Source organism: Schistosoma haematobium, chromosome 3, assembly GCF_000699445.3.
Source record: "Schistosoma haematobium chromosome 3, whole genome shotgun sequence".
Classification (NCBI taxonomy): Eukaryota; Metazoa; Platyhelminthes; class Trematoda; order Strigeidida; family Schistosomatidae; genus Schistosoma; species Schistosoma haematobium.
This window is the reverse complement of record NC_067198.1, coordinates 34,464,445-34,492,018: the sequence shown is the minus strand read 5'-3', so window position 1 is coordinate 34,492,018 and position 27,574 is coordinate 34,464,445. Positions and strand designations below refer to the sequence as shown.

The 27,574-nt window shown below is 35.2% G+C and overlaps 1 protein-coding gene across 2 annotated transcripts; it reads right to left on the bottom strand.

Annotated features, from left to right (window-relative positions):
- Nucleotides 1-1,655: 1,655 nt before the first annotated feature.
- Nucleotides 1,656-27,574, bottom strand: TLE2 (Transducin-like enhancer protein 2). Of its 2 annotated transcripts, XM_051213705.1 has the most exons (17): nucleotides 27,464-27,574; nucleotides 27,301-27,398; nucleotides 27,159-27,267; nucleotides 27,063-27,125; nucleotides 26,955-27,029; nucleotides 26,833-26,916; nucleotides 26,474-26,800; nucleotides 25,319-25,786; nucleotides 24,433-24,489; nucleotides 23,075-23,135; nucleotides 21,240-21,343; nucleotides 18,931-18,977; nucleotides 16,473-16,941; nucleotides 16,231-16,379; nucleotides 15,227-15,398; nucleotides 10,454-10,984; nucleotides 1,656-8,847 (listed from the first exon to the last, which is right to left on the bottom strand). In XM_051213705.1, the coding sequence occupies exons 1-17, from the start codon at nucleotides 27,482-27,484 to the stop codon at nucleotides 8,728-8,730; spliced, it is 2,955 nt and encodes a 984-aa protein (XP_051069705.1). In that variant the 5' UTR covers nucleotides 27,485-27,574; the 3' UTR covers nucleotides 1,656-8,727. The 2 variants fall into 2 exon arrangements, with proteins under 2 accessions (XP_051069705.1, XP_051069704.1); XM_051213706.1 differs by lacking the exons at nucleotides 1,656-8,847; nucleotides 10,454-10,984; nucleotides 15,227-15,398; ... (2 more) ...; nucleotides 18,931-18,977; nucleotides 21,240-21,343 and having other exon boundaries at nucleotides 21,744-24,489; nucleotides 25,319-26,366; nucleotides 26,474-26,797; nucleotides 26,833-27,574.

The window sequence follows — 27,574 nt, the reverse complement described above, 5'->3', positions numbered from 1 at the left end:
ATAATCCAGTCGAATTTAATCAAATGCAATTTTCTAATAATGTTTTAACTGAAAACATGGTCATTTTAAACTTTTTTTCTTTAGTACAGTTCAATTGATCATTGTAAAATCTCAAATTTCAACATGTTACATCATTTCTTAATACACTGTGCTCTCACATTTATTTCTTATCTGTAATACTAATTTGTAAATCAAAAATGTTGTTAAAATTCATATTTTAATTACGTAATAAATCTTTGGTAATAAAATACTAAGGACATATCATTCAATTATATGTTTCTTTTTATCATCATACACGTTACTGTATTTAATAAAATCTTTATAAAGTCAAAACAATCTACTGAGATGGAAACGCAGATAATACAAATACAACAAAATATAAATGATATGTATAAGAAAGTATGCTGATGAACAAAAATTCACTATTTTAAGTTTTTGTTTTGATTAAAATGAATATTGGTTATCTTAAACTAATTAAACAAAAAGATGGTAGTTTGTTCGATCATCAAAAAAGAATCCTAATACGTTACTTTTAAAATATTTAGTTGTAATGTAGTGTATTCTACGGATGTCGATAGAAATAAGTAGTATGTATTATCATTCGAAAGTAGAATACATGATAGTAGATGATTGGAAAAACACAATGAGAAGATAGATTGATTGGTGTGAAAACGAAGGAACAATCAAGTCTGAGACAATTGATTGAGATTTTGCAAATGAAGTATTTACTATATAATTCCCAGATATTACTAAGAGATTATGTAATGTTGTGTCGAAATACATTTAGTCGTTCCAGATTGTGTTCACGATAGTGCTACTCATCTATTCTTCCTTACACATTATCACAAACTATCCATGCTTAGTTTTAAATTCAGTTATATTAAATAAATAATCAATAATATACATTTCAATTCATTATCCTTCGAAAAATCAGAACTAATGTTAGGTCCCGATAAGCATAATGAGTGATAAATTTTGGGATCTATTATGGACCAATACTATACGTATATTTTTATCGTATAATTGTTATGTAACTAAACTATTCATATCCTTGTCCCACTTATTATGAGGTTTGTGGTTGACCTATGAACTATCATTATACCATTCTTGAATTATGCCCTGTCTATTAAATACTACCTCGCTTATTCACAGCCACATCTGGCTAATTCTTATACAAATGTTGTTTCATATTTTATTGGTACGATGTGGTCTGTCTGATTGATACATAAACCGAGTATGTTTAAAATACATGATTCATATCGCAGAGGCTCGGATTGGTGTTCTGGACTTAACTGGCTGGGCTAGACAGGAAACGGGACCAATAAGGACTCTAGACTGCTCATACGGGTTTATACATCATTGGTTCTATCGACAAGTCATTGCTCTCTAATTGGCGGTATCATTACATTATACATTAGCAGGGCACACAGGTCACAAGTTATAACAGTTAATATCACTTATTGTTTTTTACTTTATAAAAATTATATAAATGAATAAATTAATCAATAAACAATTGATTTGATTGATTGATCGATTAACTTTATATTATCTATTCGATTTTATAAATTGGACTGACTAACTAACAGACCAAAATAAATTCAATTGTGTTGTATTACTGACAGGCTAATTCATTCAATTACTAATGACCAACCAACCAACATACTAACTAACTAACTAATTTCTAACTGTTTCACTCAAGTCAATGTAAACAACAATACAAAAAAAAAAAACTACATACATATATATAACATCATATAATAGAGAAAACATAATAAAACGAACAATGTACAATGGGGACAACAACAACAAAATAGACTGAATACAATCGGAAAAAGAAAAGAAAAACATACAAAACAAACTATTTAAAAGAAATTACATATAATGAATTAAATATACAAAAGAAAAAACAAACAGTAACAAGCATATTTACAATGTGTATATATATGAAATTTAATTTAATTTTTTTTATTATTTTCCAAATAAAACATTGAATCCTATAGGTAATAGGAAAACAAACAAAATAAAAAAGAAACAAAACTGAAGAAAAAAACTTTATTTTTAAATCTTATTATTTTTTTAAAATATTTATTTCAAATTCCCCCCCCTCCATTTTTTTCCCTTTTCTATTCCAAGAATTTCGGTCGATATAGAAAAAGACATAAATCGAAGTAAACTGAAGTGGTATTGTAAAATGAAAAACGAAAATAATTGAAATAAGAAAATACTAAATAAATGAATAATAATAATAATAATAATAATAATAATAATAATAATGAAAACTAGACAGAACAAAATTATCGAAACACGAAAAAGAAACCAACAAAGAAACTAATCAATTTTATTATTACCTATTCTGTAAACAAATGTTTTTGTCAGTAAATTTTGTATATGTATGTATGTGAGTGTGTATATACGTATATATGTATGTATGCACGTGTGTGTGTGTGTGCGTGTGTGTATCAATAGAGTTGATTTACGGTAAAATGAAAACAAATCATCAATCAAAAAAGAAAAAATGAGAGAGAATAATTATTCACAAGAAAACTAAAATGAAATAAACAGATAGAGAGAGATTTGTTGTGTGATTTTTTTTTGGTTAGAATAAAAAGAAAAAATTAGAAAATGAAAATATTTTTTTTTGTAAAAAAAAATTGACCAATTATACAGAAAAAAAAAGAAACTTTAAACTTGTTTTATTAAGGTCAGTATTGATAAAATGACAGATTAAATTTTCTTTTTTTTTAAAAATGTAATTGGCTATTTTGGTGACCTTTAATTTCATTCATTTTACTATCAAGATGCAAACGAACTCAATCATACTATCGTTTGTTTGTTTGTGGTTTTGAACAAATTTGTATTCATATAAATTCATATAAATTTTTATTATACATATTCATTAATCTGATCAGTGAATTTATCTTCTACAAAATACTAACTAAGTTAGATAGAATACAACAATTGATTTCAGTTGAAATATTTACTCAGTCAATTTGATCATTTTGACAATTTTATTCATTGACTGTGGAACAAAAGTAGATATAATTCCACTAGAAGCGAAGAAAATCATATAAAAATCTATTAATTTTAAACGGATTCTGACCAATATTAAAGATTATTAAGCAAATGATAATCGATTTAGTTCAGTAATTATATATGAATCATGCATTCTATAAATGATTTCACACGTTGAAATCATGAGTCAATTGAAGCTATACCACCATAGAAAACCTGGAAGCACTGGACGGCCGTTTCGCCCTAATATGAGACTCCTCAGCAGTGCACACCCACGATCCCGCACCCTGCTGGATCCGAACCCAGGACCTACTGGTTTCGCGCGCGAGCACTTAATCACTAGACCACTGAGCCGGTATCCAACAGTGTTAATGTTTAACTCCAACCAATCCACGAAGTTGTGCCACCCCATACCATTGTCTTCAGTGAGCTGATATCTCACAACAGACCTGGTTGAACTCTACTGGTAACGGCTTCTCACTAGAACTCCAGGAGTATCTCCTGAAGTCAATCACTAGTGACCAGTTGATTATTATCAGAATGGTTTTTGTGATTTTTAGAAATTTCACAGGTTGGAATCATGAGTCAATACAAGGACGAAACGGCCGTCCAGTGCTTCCAGGTTTTCCATGATGGTCTAGCTTCAATTGACTCATGATTTCAACCTGTGAAATTTCTAAAAATCTCCACAAAACCCATCCTGATTATAAATGATTCACAATTTAATAGTTGAGATAACAAGTTAATTGAAGCTAGACCACCATAAAAAACGTGGAAGCATTGGACGGCCATTTCGTCCTATTATGGGACTCCTCAGCAATGTGCATCCGTCCAGTACTTCCAGGTTTCCCACGGTGGTCTAGGTTCAAATGACTCGTGATCTTAACTATTAAAATTACTATAATATCCACAAAATCCCTTCTGATATGTCTTGAGATCGTCAACTTTAAATAATTTAAGGTTCTTAATACATGTTATTGAAGTAACAAAATCGACAGCAGAATAGTTGTCCGTCATAACTTGACTCGTAATGAATTATCCAGTTTATGTGATTTCATGATGAGAATTATTTATAAATAAATCAAGTATTGAATAATATTTCTAAAAAGACTACACAACTACAATGAATCATATTGGTAAGTAGTTTCGTGATATTGATTTTCTTCACATTACATTGTGTCATACATATAGGCTTCGAAAATCTGATATCGATCTGTAGTTCAAAAAAGCTTTCAAATGTCTTGTCAAGTAAAGGATGAAAATAAACTTGATAATTGATTAGGTCACAGTTCATTTGTAATGATAATCCATTTATCATTATTCACTAACCATAACTGCAAGATATTGATTATTTGAAGAGTATTATAAATCAATATTGATAAATACTAACAACATATATGTACACATAATTACTTCTATTACCAATACATACAGTTCCTGAAATTAACTTTCTAATTTGTACATTCAGTATACTGACTAAATAGTTCTGTCTAATAAAGCCATTGGTTTATGTATCCTACTAAGTATAGGACAAAAACTTCGCATTTAAATGAGAAGAATCGTTTCAAAGTTATTAAACTGGAATCTTTTTCAAGAAATGAAATGGCAAAATTTAAACTAAATGATATCATTTAGAATGTTAGTTTGTAGAGATTGGTCATTAAATCTATAAACAGAATACTCGAGCTTATACAAAATACTTGGAACATCATGTACTCTAGTTAAAACGTAATGAACATAATGACAAATTTAGTATGATTTGTACTATCTTAGACTACAAAAATAAGAACTGGCATTTTCCACTTTGAGAAAACTTACTTTATTGAGATTGTCAACAAAAACTACTTCACACTCAATGATGTTATTAAACGCGCACTAATAATTAAACTCGCATCTAAAATATATGTTAATTCACAATACTGGTTATGTGGAGTTGAGTAAATCCATCAAAACAAAGTATACACACTTTCCCCGAGTATGATCTACTTTTTTTATTCGAAACAAGTTAGCACTTCTAGTGTGCAATTAGTAGCGTCGTTCTCAGCAAAATAAATTGTTGGCTGAATTGGGTTATGAAAAGTACTTTGATTCGTGTAATGTATGTATCGTGACAGTCAAAATCACCATGGAGCATGGCACAAATGCGCTTTATCTCAAGTTGCATTACCATATTAAGTTGAAATAATTGTACTGCCAATAAGGCTAAATATTATAGTTTGTTCCCACGACAGATTGCTTCTAACATTATCATGATACCTAACATTGTACGACGATGTAAGTGCAACTTGAGTATGTCCAAAACAACTCAATCACCGAAAGTTAACAAACTCACCAACCTAATACGCATATATCCATAACATAAGCGCTGTTCAGTCGGTGACTTCATGATACATGAGCAATGCACCTTTTATTTCATATACCAAGGTTCGTAACATAAAGTATTATGTATAATCATCCTTTGGTTGGCTGACTAACATTTTGACTACGTTGAAGGTGGCGCAGGTTGAAATGAGTCAAGCGCGCTTCTCCCAAACACTAACCTACCAAGGTTGAGAATTCTGTGTGGTATTTTCCAGATTGACTTTAAAGACCGACGAAGGTCAAAATAACCTGTTGCGGATATATCTAAGGATATGAACATTTGTCTCTTACTCTGCTTAAGGTCAAGTTAGTGAAGAGTAGGCGAGAATGATAAGGTAACGGCCTTCCCTTCAAGTTCTTATTGTATCATTTGGACAGTACATACGCGATTATAATCACACTAGAACCCAGTGTGTGTTTAGAAGACAGCACACATCGATGGTACTAGGTTCCAAGATCTCAGCTAGTGCACCTAGCCCTCAATTTGACACGATTCAGACACTGGAAGACCCATTTCTTCTGTAGGTGCCTGAAAAGGAAATTGGATTAGAGGTGGTCTTAATGACCTGAGAGCGTGACCGCAGTGCCCAAGTGACAACTGCTTGAGGTCGGTCACACACGACCTTTCTGTGGGTAATTTTTATGTCAGCTCAGTACTTGTTGAGACCTTACTGCCGGAGACGGATATCAGTGGGATAAGGTGGTGTGCATTTTTAGGGCCGACCTTTTCTAACCCCATCCCTCCCTGTGGGGAGGTAGCATCGCTGTCATGCCGGTTTCCTGAAGGAAATACCTTACTGCTGCCACACCTCTGTACAGTCAGTAGTACGACTTCGCCTTCGGACCTTGGGTTTGTTGCTTGTAGTCTTACCGCTCTTCAACCGACCTGTCTGACATTGTAGGACCTTGAGGAACGGTTGTTCCAGCCAGTATGGCTCGGTTGCTTCATCACGATAGGCAAGCCCGACCACCACGTCAAGATAGCAACAACGGTCGTGGAAGACCCGTTTATTTTGAAGTGACCTCAGAAGACCAGGAAAAACATTCTGTGAGCCCCATACGTTATCAATAATTTCAAGTGAGAAAGGACTAGAGATATGAGTTGACAATGAAAACAGAACACTAAGTAGACTTGATTGTGAACAATGATCAGTTGAAGGTACAAGTATGGTTGTCACTCTCCAACTGCCTAAAACGTTAAAGGATACTTCTTCGGAGACCCAAACAGGGAACTGCATTAGCAGCGGTCTTGACAATTTGAGAGTAGGATTGCAGAGCTTAAGGAACAAATGCTTGAGGCTGGTCAAAGCATTTTTTGGGATTCGATGTCAGTTTGGTACTTTTAAAGCCAACAACGGAGATCCCTTTGGACGTAGTGAACCGAGCTACTTCTGAGCCGCACCTTTTCTAACCCTCACACATTCCGTGGTGAGGAGGCACCAACGCTGCGGATCTTGGTCGACTGAAAAGACACCATGCTGCCGTCAGATCTTGAGTTTGCTTCTTTTAATACTACAGCTTTCTAACCAACCCGTCCGGCACGGTGGGAACTAAGGCAACAGATGTTTCAGCCAATTAAGCTCAATCAATCATCATGATGTGCAAATATGACTATAACATCGAGGTGCTAGTTGCGACTGAGAAATTAGACTTACGACGATTCGAAATATCAACAAAAAGATCCCGACGAGAATAACGCACATTTCGAGATAAATCCAACCCTTATAGTAGGAAAAGGAAATTATACTCAAAGAAGCAATAATAATTTTACTGATTACCTTCTACAGATCAATAAATGTAGGAATACATAGATAATAATTTTTACCTAGCCACATTAAGAAATCTAAGAGCATACAAGTTGAAGACTATTTTGGTCACATTAATAGTGTAACATATTCACGTAGAGGAATAACGCATAAATAGATATGAAGATAATTAGGAAGGCTATAAGAATAATTATAGAACTATAAGACAAATGTAAGTTATTCTTTGGACAAAATGACGTTACTTACTATAAGATATGTCCTTTAATCAAAATGAGACCGGATTTGACTTGTTGGATAATAATGTTTTAGACATATAAATCGATCGATGGGTATTATATATACCATGAGATAAGGAACAAATTAACACACAGACACAATAAAAATCACTGACTGAAATGATGCATAATAAGTTTGAGAGTGGTTAACAGAATGAAAATTCTTTCATTATATGATAACCGTCGTTATTGTCGACAACAATGATAAGGAATCAATCATATAAATGCAATAGAAAAAGAAAAACGAAGTACACAAGAGTACGTATGTAAATACGATACACACGCACACACAAAAATCCCCAAGAAAAAATGTGATAGGACCAAGTAGAAAAAGTATGTGTTGTTGAAAGAGAACTTACGAGATATAAAAAGGAAAAAAACAAGAAAAGAAACGTTTATTTTTATCCCAAGATGAGATAATGTATTATAATAAAAGATTTAGGGTGATTATATACAATATTGTGATGTTATGGTGTACAAACAACATAGGTCGAGCGTAGCGTTATTTTGGAATAACTGAAAAATTGGCGAGTGTTGAGTAGGAGACAACGGCATAAATGCATTTCTCTTTCATACGTACTGTATTGTCGTCCATCAGCAAGATTTAAATATTTCTTTTTCTCGAGTAAACCAATTGGAAAATAAAAACAAAAAACGCAGCTAAATTCCACATTACTGGAGGTAAATGCAAAGATTCATAATAATAATAATAACAATAATAATAATAATAATAACAATTATTATTATTATCATTATTATTATACCGTCAATGAAGAATGATGATCAGATTAGCGACCAGATCACCTCTGTTGTGCATTTTTTTGAGATGATGATTTATAGTGCTAACATTAGCAACAATAACTGCGAATCAATAATGATGAGAACAAAGAGAACGGTGAGTATTCATATAAGAAATGGGAAAGTTTTTTTGTGCATTATTTCTGCGAAATTTTGACACATAAAAATCATCATCAACAACAAGGTTACTCACCTATGGAAAGCTAACAGTGCGATCACGCACACAATCAAGAAAATTTAGAGGAAAAAAACAGTTACAAGTAGAAAATATCAGCAATGACTACACCAGTAAAAGTACTAACAATAACAAAAACAGTAATAAGTAAGAAACATTAAGAGACATTAATAAACTAATTAATGTCAGTTCATACCGGATAGTTGTGATACAATATATCATGTAGGATTATAGTCATAAAGAGAGGCGAAAAGGATCATTAATGAAATGAATGATCTCAGATCATTAGTATAAGACATTGTTGCATTTTGCACACATAAATTTAAGGAATGTCATTAATTTATCGTTGAGAAGTGAAGATAACCTCATACAAATTTGCACGCTTATCCCCGGAACCGGTAACCACAAATTTATCATCTAAGGATATGTCACATGTTAGAACTGACGCCGCTTCTTTCGTCTAGCAGTTAAGAAAACAAAATGTTATTATTTAAAAATGATGCAGAAAATAACAAACTTGAATAAATCAACTTTCAATTAGCTCACTACATACACGCTTGTCATAAAGCCAAATTGACAAATAAAGTTTGTTGTCAAATTGTTCTACAGGGGCGATATTTGCTACGATAAAATGTGCACATTCACTAATTTGAAGACAGCTGTTACCAGTTGATGAAATTTGTAAGTTGCTCAAAAAGTAGCAAAACGTCCTGCTGTTGAGAGGAAATGGAATGGAACTGTTTAGGTTCCCAAACCGAAGAGTGACACAAACGTGTGACCAAGTAGTTGAAACCTGGATCAATTAACAACCATCGTACAACGACCTCGAATCAATCAAACACACTGCGATTTACTTACCACATAAATAAAAAGCGTGTTCTTAAATAATATAAACTTCAGTACCGTCTACAAGCTTGTGGTTCTGGTACATCGAATACCACTTAATTTACTCGCATCTGTTAGTCTTTTTAAAATATTTATGCTTCAGTTACCTATACGAGTGGATAATTAACGATTATTGTTACCAGACTAATACATAGAATATCCTTACTGTCTTGACACTGAAAAACAAAAAGTGAAAAGTTACTTCACAAACCACATGGTAACAAGTAGAAACAAATGCTAGTATCGATGGGCGTTGTCATTTATAAACATTTTAAACTTTCCGCAATAAACTATTTAAAAAAGGAATCAAACTAAGCTGTGTTTTTTCTTTATATTAAAAATTAGTATCTACATTTTGAGAAATGTCAATTAAAGTTAAATGTAGACGTGACGTCTCATCAAAAGACTGTACTAAATTGGTAAATGATAAATACTTTGACTAATGTACACTACATAAATACAATACAAACGAACAGCTACAAATACGTACGATAGGATATTGATTACACACAAAGGTTAATAGATTAAATACACTAAACCTATTCAGTTTATTCGTTAAATACCATCCTACTTTCAGTAATTCCTACTGTTTAGACGTGAAACATTGTAATTACAGTAATATTAAAAGATTATAATCATAGTCTACTACTAGTAAACCCTGAAATAATGAACAAAGAATAAATCATCATACAGTAAGCAATTGACAAATACGACTGTTAATCATTATTTACAGGACTCTCACAAATCACCAGGCAATAAACACTTCAATACGAACAAATTTTTGTTTTTACTCAGAAAGATGTAAAGGTAATGAATGATAAGTATTTACTGATGAAAGCAGATGGTTGAGCATGTGAGTTTACCTACCTAAAGAAAAATAACGTCCGGTTCAAAAGCAAATGCTAGGAAATCAGTGTAAGTATACATTAATTTCCGATTACTAAGACAAAACATTCAATGAATTTGCATAGGTCTCGTGTATGTTAGATTAGCAGTTTACCGCCTCTTACTACAGGATACAAAAGGGAAAATAGGATCAACAAGGAATGAGTTGTCACTTTTACTTTAAACTCAGTATACTAAAGAACAATGGTATGTGTAATAAAAAGATAACTGGAACTAATTCTGTTTTTAAAAAAAAACTCAAGATACGTGATTACCACATTGATGAAATTACTTACTTCAAGAAGACAGGCACCATATGGAGTTCGCCAAGCATTAACTTGATGATCTTTACCTGTTGTAAGGAACCAGTCAGCATGATGTGCAAACCTTAAAGCTAACACACAACTTTCATGATGAGTAAGACGAAAATGTTGAGGTTGATTAGATCCAGTATGATGGGATATTGGGGAAGGATTACCACTCCCACTTCCAGATTCTTCACGTGGTACATTATAATTAACAGGGAATGCTGAAACAGGTGGTCCATCTGGTCCTATAGCTAGGACTTCAACTTCAGATGACTCCAAACCCACCGCTAACCAGCTTTCAATTGATAGTGACTTATTGCTTCCACTGACGAACGACTGTGGACTAACTGTGTCGCGAGTACCTCCTCCAGCACCAGCACCACCACTAGAGGTAGACTCTCCGTCAACCGAAACTGGAGAGACTGATTCAGCTTGGCGCCGAGTTGGGGCCATATGTGAAGATAAGCCAAGTGAAAACACTTGGGACTTGAATTCAATGTGACAGACATCTCGTGAAGGCTGTAAATTCAGAAAACAATAACTGGTGGATACATGTGGCTATTTTGAAATAGCAATAAAAGGTTGGAAAATCAATTAGATTCATACGAATAAAGAACTTAAAGAAAAAAGGGCTGTAGTCTAATAAATAACAAATAGACAGGTGAAATGCTATTGGGACTAATCACTGACCTAAATAATGAAAGTATACTTCATAATATGCTATGCCTGAGGTATCACTGAATAATCAGCTGTAATAAAATATTAAATTAGTAGAAACTAAATAAACTGATGGGCGAGACTGTAATTAATGGACGAACAAATCAGACTTAGGATAGTAGGTCTTGGATTTTGGCGCAAAATTCATCCATCGATTTAGCTAGATAGCGTTTTGGCACTTTAGTTGATGTCAGTTCGAGATAAAAACCCCGAATCTAATTCCTAACCCCCAACCACTAACTGTGAATCCTAATCCTAATTCTTCACACTGATCTATGATCCTTATTCAGTCCTAATAAGAGGTGGATATTTTCAATGTCACTTTAGCGTCGCTCAAAAGTCATCAATAGTCTCACCTCAAAAAGATGTGCAATTTAAGTAATATTGTGTTAGAGAAGTGGCATTAACAACAAAGATTATTGAGAGATTCCGATTAAAGTATTCATTTTTATATACTACGCGTGAAACACAAAACACTATAATATGTCCGAAGTTTTAAAAGTCCATATGAGTTATGTGTACGAGACCGTTGAGGATGTAATGATGCATTGACAAATGAGAAACTAACACAGCTACCTTTTATTACAAGATGTCATTATTTTAAGTGACCGTTTATTCGTTTCTTTTACATCTGAAAGACAACAAGCAACATCAAGTATAAAAATGATCAGTTGAACTGTGTACTTAATATGTTTTCTTACTAATCCATAACAAGATGCAACTTTATTAAACATATCGGTAAACTTTTCGAGTTGAAAAGAAAGAACAGAGTGATGTCAAAAAGAAACAAATCAAAAACATTATAAATAAAATTAAATATCGAACATATTTTAATCATTATTTTAATTCTACTGAATAAAAACACTTTAAAAAAGTCTCATTCTACATTTGTGTACGTATAGGTGTGTGTGTCTAGGAATAGACTAGCAAAGAGCGGAAAACTGCTGATTGGTCAGATATATTATCAAGTAACTAACTATATTGTATAGAGAACATACTTACACATGTAGGCAAGCATGACCGAGATAAGTTTTGTATACTATGGTGATACTTGCAGATAATAAAATATGCAAACGAAAGAAAATCTAAAACCAGAACGATGAGAATCAAATATTAATTAATGTCTTTCTGTGAAAAAAAATATTCCCAATTCTTACTTACCAACACCAGCAATATATATATATATATATATATATATATATACTGGCGTTCATAAACAATCTGTACAGACAGGCAACAATGACAGTAAATAATAAAAAACACAACTCTAAATGAGGAAGAGAAGGAAAATAGTGTATAATATTTGGTTCCTTGTAAAGTTTTTATGAAAAGAAAACAACTGAAATGAAATTACAGAAGTGGGAAGATGTAGGGAAGCGTTAAAGTTTTTTTAAAGTGGTAATTTTTCATTATATTTATATATATATATATATATATATATATATATATATATATATATATATATATATATATATATATATCATTAAACAAAGAATAATCTGTGTGGATATATATTAAACGCTACTTATCTATTCTCTGTTCCGTTAGTTAGTATAACAATCACATATGAGATATATCATATCTGAATGAATATGAGAACTAAGTAACTAACAGAAAGTTCAAGATAATTTTGTTAATGATCAAAAATTTAAGAAGAGCTTTCATATCAGCTTGTAGAATAAATATCATAAGATACTGAAGCCATTGTGTTTGCAACACACATGCACATAGTAATCATCTTTAAAAGAAAGGATGTATAGATAATTTTTGGTAATACCTAATTACACAACAGGATGAAAAAAAGGCTATTTAGTTAAGATGGATAGGAGTTGAAGTGACTGGTCGGTTGAAAAAATTTCTTTTCAACAAACACACACAATTAATAACTTTCTCATTCTCAAATAAAAGCAAAAATACGAATAATTTACGCAGAAAAAAATTTCTAAAATGAGAATAAACCGGGAAAGAAGTATCGATCGATAGATAAATAAATAAGCGAATCTTTAAATCAACATAAAACTAAGTTGAAAGAAAACGTTGAACATGATAATATGAGTAAAAGAACTCCACTAATACAAACATAATATAACAAATTGAACAAATAAGTGAACAGCCAAATTAAAACCCAAAGAGTTCTACTATATGCCTGATCTAGTTAGCATAATGTCGATTGTTAAGCACGAAATCAAACAAGCTACAGTCAGTCAGCTACAACGTAGGACCAGGCACATTTATGCATCGGTCCAAGTTGCCATACCTCATTAACACAAGATGGACACCAGATTCATAAAAGTAGTTAACTCAGAGGTGGTAATATATAAAAGAAAGATTGCAATAAGGATATAGTACAGGAAGAAGGAATTAGTTAGTAGAAAGAAAGATATGAAGCGATTTTAATCTCTTAGTTTAAGGGAAGACAGAGAGAGTATACACCTACTCCATTGTGATTGATTCTGAGCCATGTCACCAAGAGTCTCCAACCATTGGTTACGATAGTCACGCGGACCCCAACCAAGTAGTCTGCATCTACCAACATCGCTTAGACTAAAAGTTAGTGTCTTCAAGCACTGATGCCACGTTTTGGTTCGGCCGCCCCTAACTTTCTTCCAACCATCCCCAACACCGGTTAGCATTGCACGTCGTGGTAATCGCTGTCCAGTCATACGCAACACGTGGCCCAACCATCTCAGTCGATGAAGATTCACAACCTCATCAACTGATTTACCACCATTCCCTAATCCTCTGTGTCTAACCTCACTATTACTTACCCAGTGATCCCAGAAGACGCCAGCAATATTTCTAAGGCATCTGTGGTCAAATACTAGTAGCTTACGAGTGTCTTCTACTCTTAGTGGCCATGTTTCGCTGCCGTAAATTAAAACAGAACGGACTGCCGCGCAGTATACTCGTCCTTTTATTGATAGACGGATATCTCACCTTCGCCATAGGTGACGTAAGTTGGCAAAAGCCAAACGAGCTTTTCGAATCCGTGCTGAGATTTTGTCAGACACCAACCCGTTAGGGCTGATCAGACTTCCAAGATAAGTGAAGTTGTCAACGCGTTCGACTACTTCACTCCCTACCCTTAGTTCAGGTGTTGACGCAGACCAGTCCTGAAGCAGCAGCTTGTATTTAGAGGGAGAGAAGCGCATTCCAAACATTCTGGCATTGTTGCTCAGTGCTACCAAAAGACTGCATTTTATCAGCGTCTTCACCAAACAGGACTATATCATCTGCGTATTCCAAGTCGATAAGTGGACCTCCTGGAAGGAGATCAATACCCGAGAATTCAGTAGACGAGAATGTTATTTCCATCAATAGGTCTATGATGAAGTTAGACAAAAATGGAGAAAGTGGACAGCCTTGACGGACACCACTTGAGGTTGCAAAAGTAGATGACAGTTCGCAATAAGCTCTGACTCGACTGGTAGTGTTCGAGTAAAGGGCCTACACAAGGTTTATGTACTTCTGTGGTACGCCTTTCAATGACAGACACTGCCACAGAATCTCGCGGTCTACCGAGTCAAATGCTGCTTTTAAGTCAAGAAAGACCACCATTGTCGGACGCCGACAAGTATGCCTATGTTCTAGAACCTGACGAATGGTGAATATGTAGTCGATGCAGCCGCGACCAGTTCCGAGGCCAGTCTAATTTTCTAGTGTTTGCAGTTCACGAGTCTTAGTTAGGCGTCTGATAATTATCTAGGCTAGTATTTTAGATACTATATTAGTTAAACTAACCCCTCTATGGTTGTCACAGGATGATTTTAACCCTCTCTTATATATTGGAACGATAAGTGACTGTGACCATTCAGATGGAATAACGTCTAACTCCCAGATCTTAGCTAAAATATTAGTCAACCTAATAGCTAAAATTGGACCATCATCCTTAAAGACCTCTGGAGTCAATCCATCTGGACCAGCTGCCCTTCCTCGTTTCAGATTAACTAAACAAGCTACAACTAGTCCATGCAAGTTGATCTCAACTCTATGCATGAACTTACCATGGACTCGTTAAAAAGTTAATGTTCATTATACACTTACATTTCCACGAATATCCCAGCAACGGACTTTATGATCTAAACCACCTGTCCACAAACGATTCCCATCTCCAGTAATTTCAACACATGATGTCCCATCAACATGTCCATGAAACTGGTGAACAATACTCTGATTATGTATATCCCAAACAGCAACTTGGCCATCGGAGCAGCAACTAGAAAGAGGAAAATATTTTTGCAAATAAAAATTCAAATAAACCAAGTTTTAAATTATAAAAGTGAACAAATACAGTCCTATAATTAAGAAATGAATTATTCCCTAACCAACTTAAATTTCGATAAGCCAAGACTATACATGCGACAAACGACATAAATTGAGGAAAGTTGGATTTTAAAGTCTACGTTTCCAGTTTTTATGTTAAATTATATTTGGCAAGATGTGACGAATAATTTACGTAGGTTGCTGAACGATTAAAGTTGATGGTTTCTGGAAGTTTAAATATCACGAAGTCAATGATTGACTTTGATGTTATGAAGAAAATACTACAACCATTAGTACACAGTTCTTTAACCGTTTATAAAAATGGATTATAGCTAAACTGAAATATTCATTTTTAGCCTACAATAAGCCTTTCAAAAAGTAAGCAAACAGAAAAAGTTATTTGGTTGTTGGGAGCCTCTTGATAGTCTCCCGACGTCGGGAGAAGGGTGAAAAATTCATGCTTAATCAGAATCGAATAAAAACTTCTCACAAACATCCAGAAAAACTAAGGATTACGTGTCACAATTTGATTAGATAATTATTTATTTTGTTACTAAACCCATTATATTTCCAAAAGCTTCAATAAAGTCACTGCCACCTGTGAACCTATAAATAAGCTTGTTTTCTGTAAATAAACTTAGAGACTCTAAAATAATCGGACTGCCTAACGAACATTAATTTTACCGCACTAGAAATATCAGATTACAGCACGATAGTGGTAAAAGCAGAAAATTAAATTTCTACTGTACACAATCGATAAACTTGTAAATGTAACTCAAAATTACCTATAGGCCAGTTTTCCATCAAGCGAAAGTGCAAGTGCATAGCAAGCAGGCGCTTCAAATGTCAATTCAGCTCTACGTCGTCCTGGACCATTTAAATCCCAAACAGTGAGTGCGTTAGATTCACCACCAACTATAAGACCAGAAACATCCTAAAATCGTGAAACCAGAAAGATCGGTAAATAAAAATCCATATTTTATTTAAAATTTTTGTCAGTAAATATGATATAGTAAAGTTATCTTACCGGGAAAAGTTTGATAGATCTAACATAGCTATCGTAGCATAAACAGTCAAAAGTAGCAAGGGGAGTAATATCTCTATTAGCAAGTGGGGCAGTTCCAGAGTTAGCACTAATCGATGCAAGATCCCATAACTTGACGCTGCCTCGAGCACCAGTATAGGCAAAGTGGGCGGGGATGGAAGTGGTGTGATTTGAACCTGGAGAACCAACTGTAACACTATCAGTATCACTTCCAGCATTACGAGATCCAATACAGGTATCAGCTGAGGCCAATGAAGAAGCACGTCCTACTGGACATGGGCCTAAAGTGACAGCACAAACGACGTCACCATGAGGTAAACTAGCAAGGTGTTGAAGTCGACGAGGCAATCCCTGAGCAGTAGTCGCTCCGGGAGCGGACGCCAATGCACACGGTCGAGTTTGTCCATTAGGCAACACTATGAATGAATAAGCACCGGGACCAGACTGAACACTAAAATAAAGGGTAGGACAAGATATATATATATGTAAAAAATGACTAGAAACTGAATTAATAACATTTCAAAACGAAAGCATAGAGTGTAAAAGACTATGTTTAGAAAAATTTACGAGTTTTGAAAATAGTACATTACCTATCCGATTAAAGAGAAATTAAACGACAGAAAACCAATGAGCTTTGACTTATTTATCCTCACAGAACATATCAATCAAAATTATATGTTTATCTAATATCCGTCCAAATAGGGACGCATTTTATATCACAATTACATGTTAGCAAAACATGAAATCAACATCTAACTCTGTATAATATGACACGTATAGAAACAAAGTGGTTTATATTTAAAAACACAGTAGTGTAAGCACATTCAACAGCATTTAAAAAGTTGACTAATAAACGGTTTCGTGTGTCCTTTTTATCAAAATAGTTAACCGGAAATCGTTTCAACTGGAAGACGTTTCATCCTTAAGTCAATTTTGGTCAGTAACATTTTTACTGAATACACTTCTGTAAGGGATTTTATTTATTTATTTGAACACATAGATATTGGTACAAGAGGGCACCAGATACATATGCGCCACACTAATTTCGTTTTATTTGTGTGAGGGCTGTGATACTGCCCGGGTGCCCAAACCGAAGTCGGCGGTTTCCTTAGGGGGCCACATCCGGAGCCTTTGACCTAAAGGTCTGATCCACAAGGCAGTGGAGCATCGTAAGGAGATGCAGTCTCATGGTAGCCGGTGACTAATAATTGGTTCATACGCCATTTGTTCCCTCAGGATACTGGAGCCTATGTGCACTATTGGTTTGGAATCAGGGTTTTACAACTCCCCTAGGTTGACTATCTGTGTCCGCCAACCCGGTTAAGGCACCGAACATTCACTTTTCGTCCTTCCAGTTTCGTGAACAGTGTGGGAGCGAGAAGGCAGTGAGTAGGACCTGTGTGGCAGAGGCTATAATACGCGTGGCTGGTATTATGTCAAGCCCACATAGGTCATTCTAGCCTCTGGACAGATCAATCTATTCATTCTCCAAAAGCCACATTTTTACCCTGTCACTTATTCGTTTATTAACCTTGACTATTTTTTATGTAGGCGTATGTATGTGCATTTCTTATCTAACTCACTACATGTCTGGGAGTTGGCTTACATGCCTTCTCCACCGGGCGTCACTTCGCTTCGTTTCTTCGATCGTTTGTCCAGACCAACGGTTGTATGAAATACACATTCCAAATTCATTCTCGCATTTGACTTATTCAATTCTGTTATTCACTAACGCGAATTAAGTCGATAATTATATAAGAGGACTGACGACATGTATATTTCGATGAAAGTCAGAAACCATCTAACTAGAGTTAGATATAGGGCCACTAAATTCCATATGCAAGGGAATATGTTCAGTTATAAATTGTATTTACTACCTTAAGAACTTAAATACTGCAAGACATTACTGCTATCTAGTGTGTTAAATAGATATTGGGGCCAAATAAATGCAAATTTTTTACAAAACATGACGAAAATTTTTTGTAAACATAAGTCAACATGAACTTCTGTGTTTAACATAAACTATTTTCAGGATATCACGAGACAATTTTTTATCTGTTCGAACCGTGAACATGCATTTATCTCGAAGTTGGAATCTTGAGAATTATCTGTGAATAGAACGCGTGAGATAAATGTAACCAAGCTAGTGTTAAACAGGAAACTTCTAACAAAGAAAAAACCACCAGCAAACTATTACTTTCGTATAGAAAGAATTCAAAAACTCAGTCATTATTTACACACACTCCATCCCCGTAAGCTTGTAGCCGAAACAATAGTAACAAGAATAGGTAGCAGTTATCCACAGGTATAATTAAGGTCCGAAATATGCTTAATATAAAATTAATTAGTATATATATATATATATACAACAGCCCTTTTATTGATACAAACATGATTTCTGAAAGAAATCTAACACTAGTTTTACTTTACATAAACTTACTTTTTAGATGATTGTTTCCACCGGGTTGAAGCTGGGACCTCAGACGCCTGAAAAATATGAAGGAAAAGAACGAAGCATGAATTATCCACCAAACTGAAAACAGTAAGATGGTAATAAATTGAGCAAAGTATCTCAAATTAGGAACCAAAAATTATTTTACAACACTTAAAAAGTACACTGCAGTAACCAAGCTGGTGAACTCTTCTAATCAAAGTACGTAAACTTATCGATGGATATACTTTATTTAATTGTGGCCATTAACTGATATAGCAACTGTCAAGTCTCATAATTCCGTGGATATAAATAGAAGTGAACTTTGTAGAAAATTGGGAAAAGCCATAGATATTGATAATTGATATAACGAACAGAATCAATTTGTTTTTTCAGATTAACTTTCTCTACTTATTTATTTAGACTAGATTGCGTCATACTCACTTTACAGTCGGGAAGCTAGATACACGTTGTCTTTAAAAAACAACCATAACAATGTGCGCACATTTTTTGACGCAATGACCATAGATGTTGGGACCTTTTGGTCTAGTTGCTGAAAGAAACTAGTGATTTTACAGTGATGATGATTTGTATCTCAGGTGAACGATTTTGGTAGTTCCTTTATTTGAACTGGAAAATTTATACTTTACTTCCTGCAATACCCCTTATGTTGGTAGATGCAGACTGTCTGCTTTACATCTTTTATTCTACGAACTAATTCTTTACTCTGGAATCATGTTTTATATTGTTCATCTTTTTTTACTACCGCTGATATTACCATCACTTCTACTACTTTGGTACTAATCTTGATAATTTCATCATCCTCTTCTCTAACTGAAAGAATTCTTTCTGGCTGTATTTTTCCTAACCGAACTGCTTTTCCCATTACTATTATTATTACTTCACTCTCATACATCAATTCCTAATTATAGAACTCCAGGGAAATGTAGGATAATCACATGTGTAACAAAAATAAGATTTTCAGATAGTAAAATGCTGTCACAAAAATAATACCGGACTGCATATGAACTATAAATATTGCATAACTTTGGATTTCATTAAGAAAATGCCATTTTTCTAGTTAGAAGCTATATGTATAACGTTCATTCATCTAATCAGCAACTAATCGTCACTAGATTAAGCTTGACAATCCATACAGCAAAGATGAGACTTTTTAAGATGATGATCAAGAGTTTAATGACCCCCTACCCAAAGCGAAATCCCCATAGTAAAACTGACTGAAACCTCAACCTCAGAAAATAAAACCCATTTGACAACCAACCACCACCATTGATGAGAATAGATTACTGTATTACTTTTGTAGAAAGACATTTAGAGCGGAATTGCACTATATGTTTGACACATTCACGGAAGTCGGATTCAATATCCGTTTCTTCATTACAATGAATAGCATCATAGCACGATAAACAAATAACTGCAAACTGAAAAACTATTCCTGTTGTAAATAATGTTAAGGTAACAGCTTACTACTTTGTACAATATAGCATAAAGCACACATCTGAAAATTAAATGCAGGATACGAAAATATTAAAAACGAATCACTGCTTGTTTTTATCTTTGAATAAAGAAAGGGATTATAAGTGTCAAATTAACTGTTGTAATTTTCTTAAATGATTGTTATAAAAAGTGCAAACATTTGCATTTTGGAATGGGTGTATTAATAAAGATGAAATTAAAGAACACTATAGATAAAATACCTAACACCATTAAGTGAAGTCCTCGAAGAACGATTCTGCAAAGTTAGGTGGATATAGATTTTAAGTAAGAATATGCGTATGATATGAAGTTAGATAGCTGGCTAATATGACAACCTGAAATCTATGGGAACTTGTAGTGCAACATTATTTCAGGTTCAACGCCTACAATCCCTCATATTATCTTTCTGAATAGAAAAAAACTCTGTGATCCGTGACTAAGCATAGAATGACTAACATAGGATAGTATAGAGAAATGTTTAGGGAAATAAGACTACTTAATCTCACCAGGTTACTAAACCTAGTATGCGAAAACTAAAATTTTGTTTTCCGGAACGTTGGTAGAAGTAAGCAGCACACAAGAAAAGCAAGGTCGCCTTGAAAAACTAGCTAATTGGATTTTTGTCATTTTTGGACAAATTATCACCTAACAGCCGATAAGTAGTAGTTAAGAACATTACTAAAATAACTACTGTGATAATCAAACCATGAAATTCAAAATACAAAAAGAAAACAAATACATGTGACAAAGTGCACCAGTTCTATTTGCCACATTTTGTAAACTAAAAGATCAAGATGAACATTGAAAGTATTAAAACCTACCTGAGATGGACGTCCAGAATTCGCGTTGGCAGTGCCGACTGCAGGTGCACTTGAAGTAGTTGGATAGGTAGTGTTGTGACCGGAACTAAGCTGTGGACTAAGATCTAGGAGAGAAGAGGAAAAACGAAAGAGGTTTGTATAGGGATTTAATCTTTAAAAGTTATAGTTAGAATTGGTACATTAGTGAGGTTTACGAAAAAGTTAAACGGAAAAACTGATAGTGGACAAATTTAGGACGCACTGACCGTCTACAACTCATTTCAACCCTCTATGGACCTTATTAACTGTATTGGTTTTTGATGGCGATGTAGTTTTTCAATACACTTCTCTGAAGAAAAACCATCCAGTTCCCGATTGTTCGCCCAGCCTTAAGCACGATATGTATATTCTGTATGTATTCTCTATATTAACCCAATGATAGCTCTACTCATTTTAGTGTAAAAACCGCCTGAAAAGTTTCATTAATAGTTAACAATTACAGTTACTGCATTTTTAATTATATCACCCTAACTTCGCAGTACTTCTCACTGTTGGAGTCGATTTTGCGAATACGTTTCAGTTCCTTTTTACTTTTGTAAAAAACAAGATTGATTTGTTGCAAAACGACCAATTCGAAAGAAGACACATTCACTAACTTGCATTGACAGTTGTAGACAACTGGGTTGTTATACACATACATACCTATCAGTAGTGCTTTACCTCATACTTAACAAATCTCAGTGAGCAGCAAATGGTCTTTCGATAAGCTGAATAATATTCAGGGACAATTGATGTTGGACAAACTTAGTCTTATTGGTTTGTTCAAGCAATTAAAAATGTAATAGTAGTAATTGTTATATTTCGCAGCCCCGAATCCGCATCGGTTTGTAGGTTATTCAAATATCATAAACATTTTAAGTTGTTAATTGTCATCTTATCAATACACCTTCAGCTACCAGTCAATTGCAGATGTGGATTAAGTGAATTCAAAGGTTTACAGTGAATCAGTAATTTTGTCAGTCAGTCAGCTACAACGTATAACCAGGCACATATATGCATCGGTTCAAGTTGCCACACCTCATTAGCACAAGATGAACACCAAATTCATAGTAGTTACTTCAATGGTAGTAATATATAAAAGAAAGATTGCGTCGAGTCACCTAGACCAGTGGCCATATTACAACTTGGTTGATAGGATTCGATCTGCATTAAGAAGGATATGACATACGTGACGTTGGTCACCACCCAGTGACCAATCAATTGTAAATACACCTCAGTCCTACAGGAAGCCAGTTGCGACCCGGATAGCTCAATGGTGACGTCTCTAAGTGTGAATCTGGGTGACACGGGATCAAATCCATCAGGAAGCATCAGTTCCCCAAGATTACAGGTACACCTTGCTGACGAGTGGCAAGTAACACGAAGTTCCTGTTGACTAATTCCAACCACCATCTTAAGACTGATGTTGATATTAAGATTTAGATACTAAATAGCTTCCTTTACTACCACTAAGAATCTTTTAATGATGAAGACTGCCATAATGTTGCAGTGCCTCATTATGTAAGTCATTGAACTAATAATGTTATGACTTGCCAGTGTTTTGAGGACAGTCACTCAATATAGTACAGAGGTTCACTACAAATGAGTGAATTTTAGTGCCTGTGAATACACGTCAACTCGTAATTTAATATGGGTTCAATTAACAGATATAGGTTTGAATGATTTCGTATTTCTAATATATCTCAATACACTCGCCAATCGTTAAACAGGAGATTGAGCGAGTTTATTGGGTACGTTTGGAAACAGAACTATTTATTCGGAAATTAAACTACATGAATATCTCTAATATAACTCACTGAGAGGCTGACGACTGCTTCCACTTCGACGACCAGTACCCCCAAGATTTGGACCTCTCTCCTTTGTTACAATAAAGTAAAATACAAGATCTTGTAAAAGTAATGCAATAATCAATAGCATAAATACATCTATTTCTATATAATAAATCATAGTCTTTTGATCCTAGACGACTTGTTTTCAAACGAATAAAGGCCAGATAAAAAATGTTACTTAGTAGACAGAAACGTAAGAGGATGATTATACAGGTACTCATTATAATATATTGCAAAGTAATCCTCTTCTAAAAATAGGAATTCAGTTAGTGTTGAAATCTGAATCCAAACACGATGTCAAAAGCACGACTCAATGTTACAGGTATTGATCAAAATTATTCAAAACCTAAGGGCCTTTAGTTATACAGTCGAAAGACCATCGAATAAATTATCACAGTTGAAATTACGAGTCGATCTAAGCTAGACCACTACTGAAAATCTGGAAGCACTGGACAACCGTTTCGTCCTGTTAAAGGACTACTTAGCAGTGTGTATCCCCATACTAATAATAATCATGTGCTTACTAGTAATTAGCTTTAAGATGGATTTCCTGGAGTTCTAATGAGAAGTCGTGGCAAGTAGAATTCAATCCGTGTCGAGTGTGAGACAGTTATCTACCTGAGACAATGGGTGGAAGGTTGCGCAAGATCATGGACCGATTAAAATTAGACATTAACACCGTTGGATTCCGGCTCAGTGGCCTAGGGGTTAAACATTCGCGTGCGAGTCCGAAGGTCCTAAGTCCGAGTCTCATATGAGGGACCGTGGGTGCGCACTGCTGAGGGGTCCCATACTAGGATGAAATGACCGTCCAATGCTTCCAGGTTTGCAATGGTGGTCTATCTTAGGTCGACTCGTGAATTCAACTGTGACAAATTAAGCGAACTGCATATCCACTTGACATAATCATTTATGCCGAACCTGTTCTAAGAAATACAGGAACTAGATAGGAATGAGTACTGAATGGAATAAAACTAGGTCAAAGTTCTGATAATAAAATGTGCTAATATTTTGAGAAACTAAATCAAGGACTTGGTTTCTAGTCAGAAACACAGACGCTAGAACAATCTGGCTAGGTCGTCAGTATCAGCCATAGTTTGTAAAACCCATAAACTGTAAACTAATAAAACCAAGAAACGATATGCGTTTTATGGAGGCTAATGATGTTATTCGGCCATTCAGATAGAAGTGAGCGAAACGGGATTCAAAAGTGTCTCAGTAGTCGGAAATAAATTTTAATTCACAAACCGTAATCTATTTGGTGAAAATTAAAGGTAGGAAATACAAGTCAGTCACAACTAAGAAAGTGAACAAGCTTAACTTACTGGGATAGTGCGCATATCGTCATTCATCCTCCAATTGCCATTTTCGTGCCCACCCTCCTAAAAAATCAAAAGTTTGTATATAATACTTTCAAAATGCGTTGCGCCAATCTATTTGTTGACAATGCAATGAATATATGGCGCTGAACTTTTTAGATTTTTACTTTTAAGCACCAGTGTATTATTACGAAAGACGTTATACTTAATGAGAATAAAGTACTACATTAATTGAACAGATCTTTCGGTATCCATATTACTTACGACACTTCAAACAGCCGAAAGGCAATGACATTTGTTTGCCCCACCCTACTTACGAGGTGTTCTCTACTTAAAATGCGCACAAAAACCAATACGGCGAAACTATACTAGGTTTTCTTATTCATTCAAGACCTCGGTCGATATAAAACCTGAAATTTCGTAATCCTACTTCCTTTGTTCGAAAAAATCTAGACGCGAATCAACCCCTCCAATAAAACCGGCGAGGTCAACCAGTTAGAAACAAAGCCACCAAGACGGAATGACTGTACGCTTGCGGAATAATCAGAAACTTTACTTCTGCATAATGTATGAGTTGATAATGCTGTTTAGAACGACAAAAAGCTTTACAATTACGTCCTCTAGGTCAGAGAACGCAAGTGCTGAAGGCGTTCATCTGAGCTATATTTCTCATTATTATCAACCAACTAACATCGACCCGTGGATGAGATCGGTCATAAAGTAAACATCCCAACAAAAATCATGACGTATCTAAATACACTTAACACACTTTTCGAATACAAGAAAACAAAAGCAATAAAATCGTGAGAAAAGTGAGACTGATAATTAACTAACAGCGAGTATAGGGACAAATTATTACAACACACTATATCTAATGGTCACAACAGCTTACCTTAGGCTCGTTAAGTTTGCGTCTTTTTTCATCCATAACTGAAGAACTTGTTGGGGTTGAGCTGCTGAGACCCAGATTTCCGCCGGGTGTAGGAGTCATAGGTGGAGGAAGCAATAGCGGATTGGTCAGTGCAGATAAACTCGAATGAGGAAGGCCAGCAAAATTAGATCCTAACTGAATCCCACCTGAGTTACTTGATCGACCCCCAGCATCATCCGTGGATGAACCGCGACACGGCTGCTGAGAGATTGGTGGAAGAGATGAAGGGGACCTCCCAATATCGCCACCTCCTAGACCCGCACTAATCGGGAATGTGCCTGGAAAGCCAGGAAACTCACCACAACCACCTAACAAACCAGTGATTGGATTTGGCGGTGGAGGGACTAAACACGGGCCGTTACCAGACGAGCGGTTGGATAACAGGAAACTACCTGCTGCTGCCGCCGCCGCTGCAGCAGCAGCAGCGCGCTGTTAAAAGTAGAAAATTAATGCAAAAATGCGTGATCGAATATCGACTAAATGTGGTCACGGAGAAAAACCAATTACCTATTCACATGATGAGTGATGAATGTCATTAATCCCCTATCCATTCCCGTTAATATAGCTTCAATGTTGGAAACCAATTCAAGTAGTGTTTTGTACCGTTCGACTCAAAAATATCAGTGATATGGTGCCCGATGATGTGCATAACAACTTGACACATTTTGCAGCAGTACAAAGAAAAAATTGACCCAGAGTAGAGATAGAAAAATCAACAAGTGGGTAAATGTTTAAGAAGCAAAGCGAATACATTTGCGTCACTACGCTCCATTCTTGAAACGAACCATCCAGAGTTTATCAATACAAACTAGGATATCCTTTCATCCCTGGGACCTGATTCAGGACGCCTACTTCCTGTATGCCTAAGATCAGTAGTTGGACACATGCGTTTGATTGAACTTTGGTTTAACCATCCTTATCACCAAAGTAAACTATACTATTTGCAGTAGCTGAGACGTGCATCAACACTCATTTTACGAGTCGTGACAGAAAAATTGTTCACTAGGCTCTGAAAAGTTAAAACAATTATGTTTAAATCCAGAGCCGAAGCGATAGTATTTCGTTGTGTAACTTGACAGATAAGTGTACACTGTAGCCACTTAGAATGGCACTTACTTGTTTATCTTCATTACTCATTAACTTTTCGGCTTCACGTCCAAGTGGAGATATCCTTGAACCAGAAGACTGTAACATAAGGGCTCCCGGCCCAACAGATGCTGCACCGGCTGCTGACATCAAGCCATTCAACAGTGCCGCTGAAACTGACGGATTACCAGATGGAGAAAGAGATGGAAGCAGACTGGACGTCTGTGCGTTAGCTGACCCTGACTGGAGAGATCCAGGGGTGCTGGACGATGTACTGCCCGCAGAATGGTTAGAAGTCAAATTAGAAGCATGTAAACCGGAAACGCCTGGGTTAGCACCCCCAATGACAGACAGCTGCTACAAAGATGTATTAATGCACAAAAGTGTACCTTGTATGCTTCGAACTGTTCTAATGGGAGCCCCATATTATTTCCGTTGAAGAACTTCGAGGACTTGACATCTTCTATTTGTGCCTATATATGAGTTGGAATCCAAATGACTGAACACTTACTGCCAACACAGAGTTTAATTCCTGCATTGTCACTTGTTTGGCTCTTTCGATAGCTGAAAGAACTTGGGATTGGTGCTACGAATTTGTGGCAAACATAGAAAAACTTACCTCTTGTGATAGGAATGGTAATACTTGAGTCAAGATAGCGCTTAATCTTTTAGCTATTTCCATCTAGCAAAGTTTACTATGAGGAGAATGACTTACTTGTCTGTGCATTTCTAGGTTTAAACCATTAGCCATCTCATAATACATTACACAAATTCGTTGCATGTCTGACCTCTCACTGAGAAGCTTTTCTCTTTCCAGCTGCAGCCTAAAAAGCCATTATTGCAAAAAGTATTCATACGAGTGATTTTGCTGTTGTATACAAGTGAACTCTTCTTTTATTCTATCACAAGTTTCTACTACAGTAAACTTGCATGAACCCCCCGGCCCAGAGGGCCCCTATAATAATGAGTGTGAACTGGGAATACAAATAGGATGCAAAAACACTGCTTAGCAAAACTTACAGGTGGTCTGCTTGGAAACATGAGTCTTTAAAAAGAGACTGATGTCTCAATAGCGAAAAGTCCACGATCCAAACAAGAGACACAAACACAAACGAAAAGATAGATTCAAAC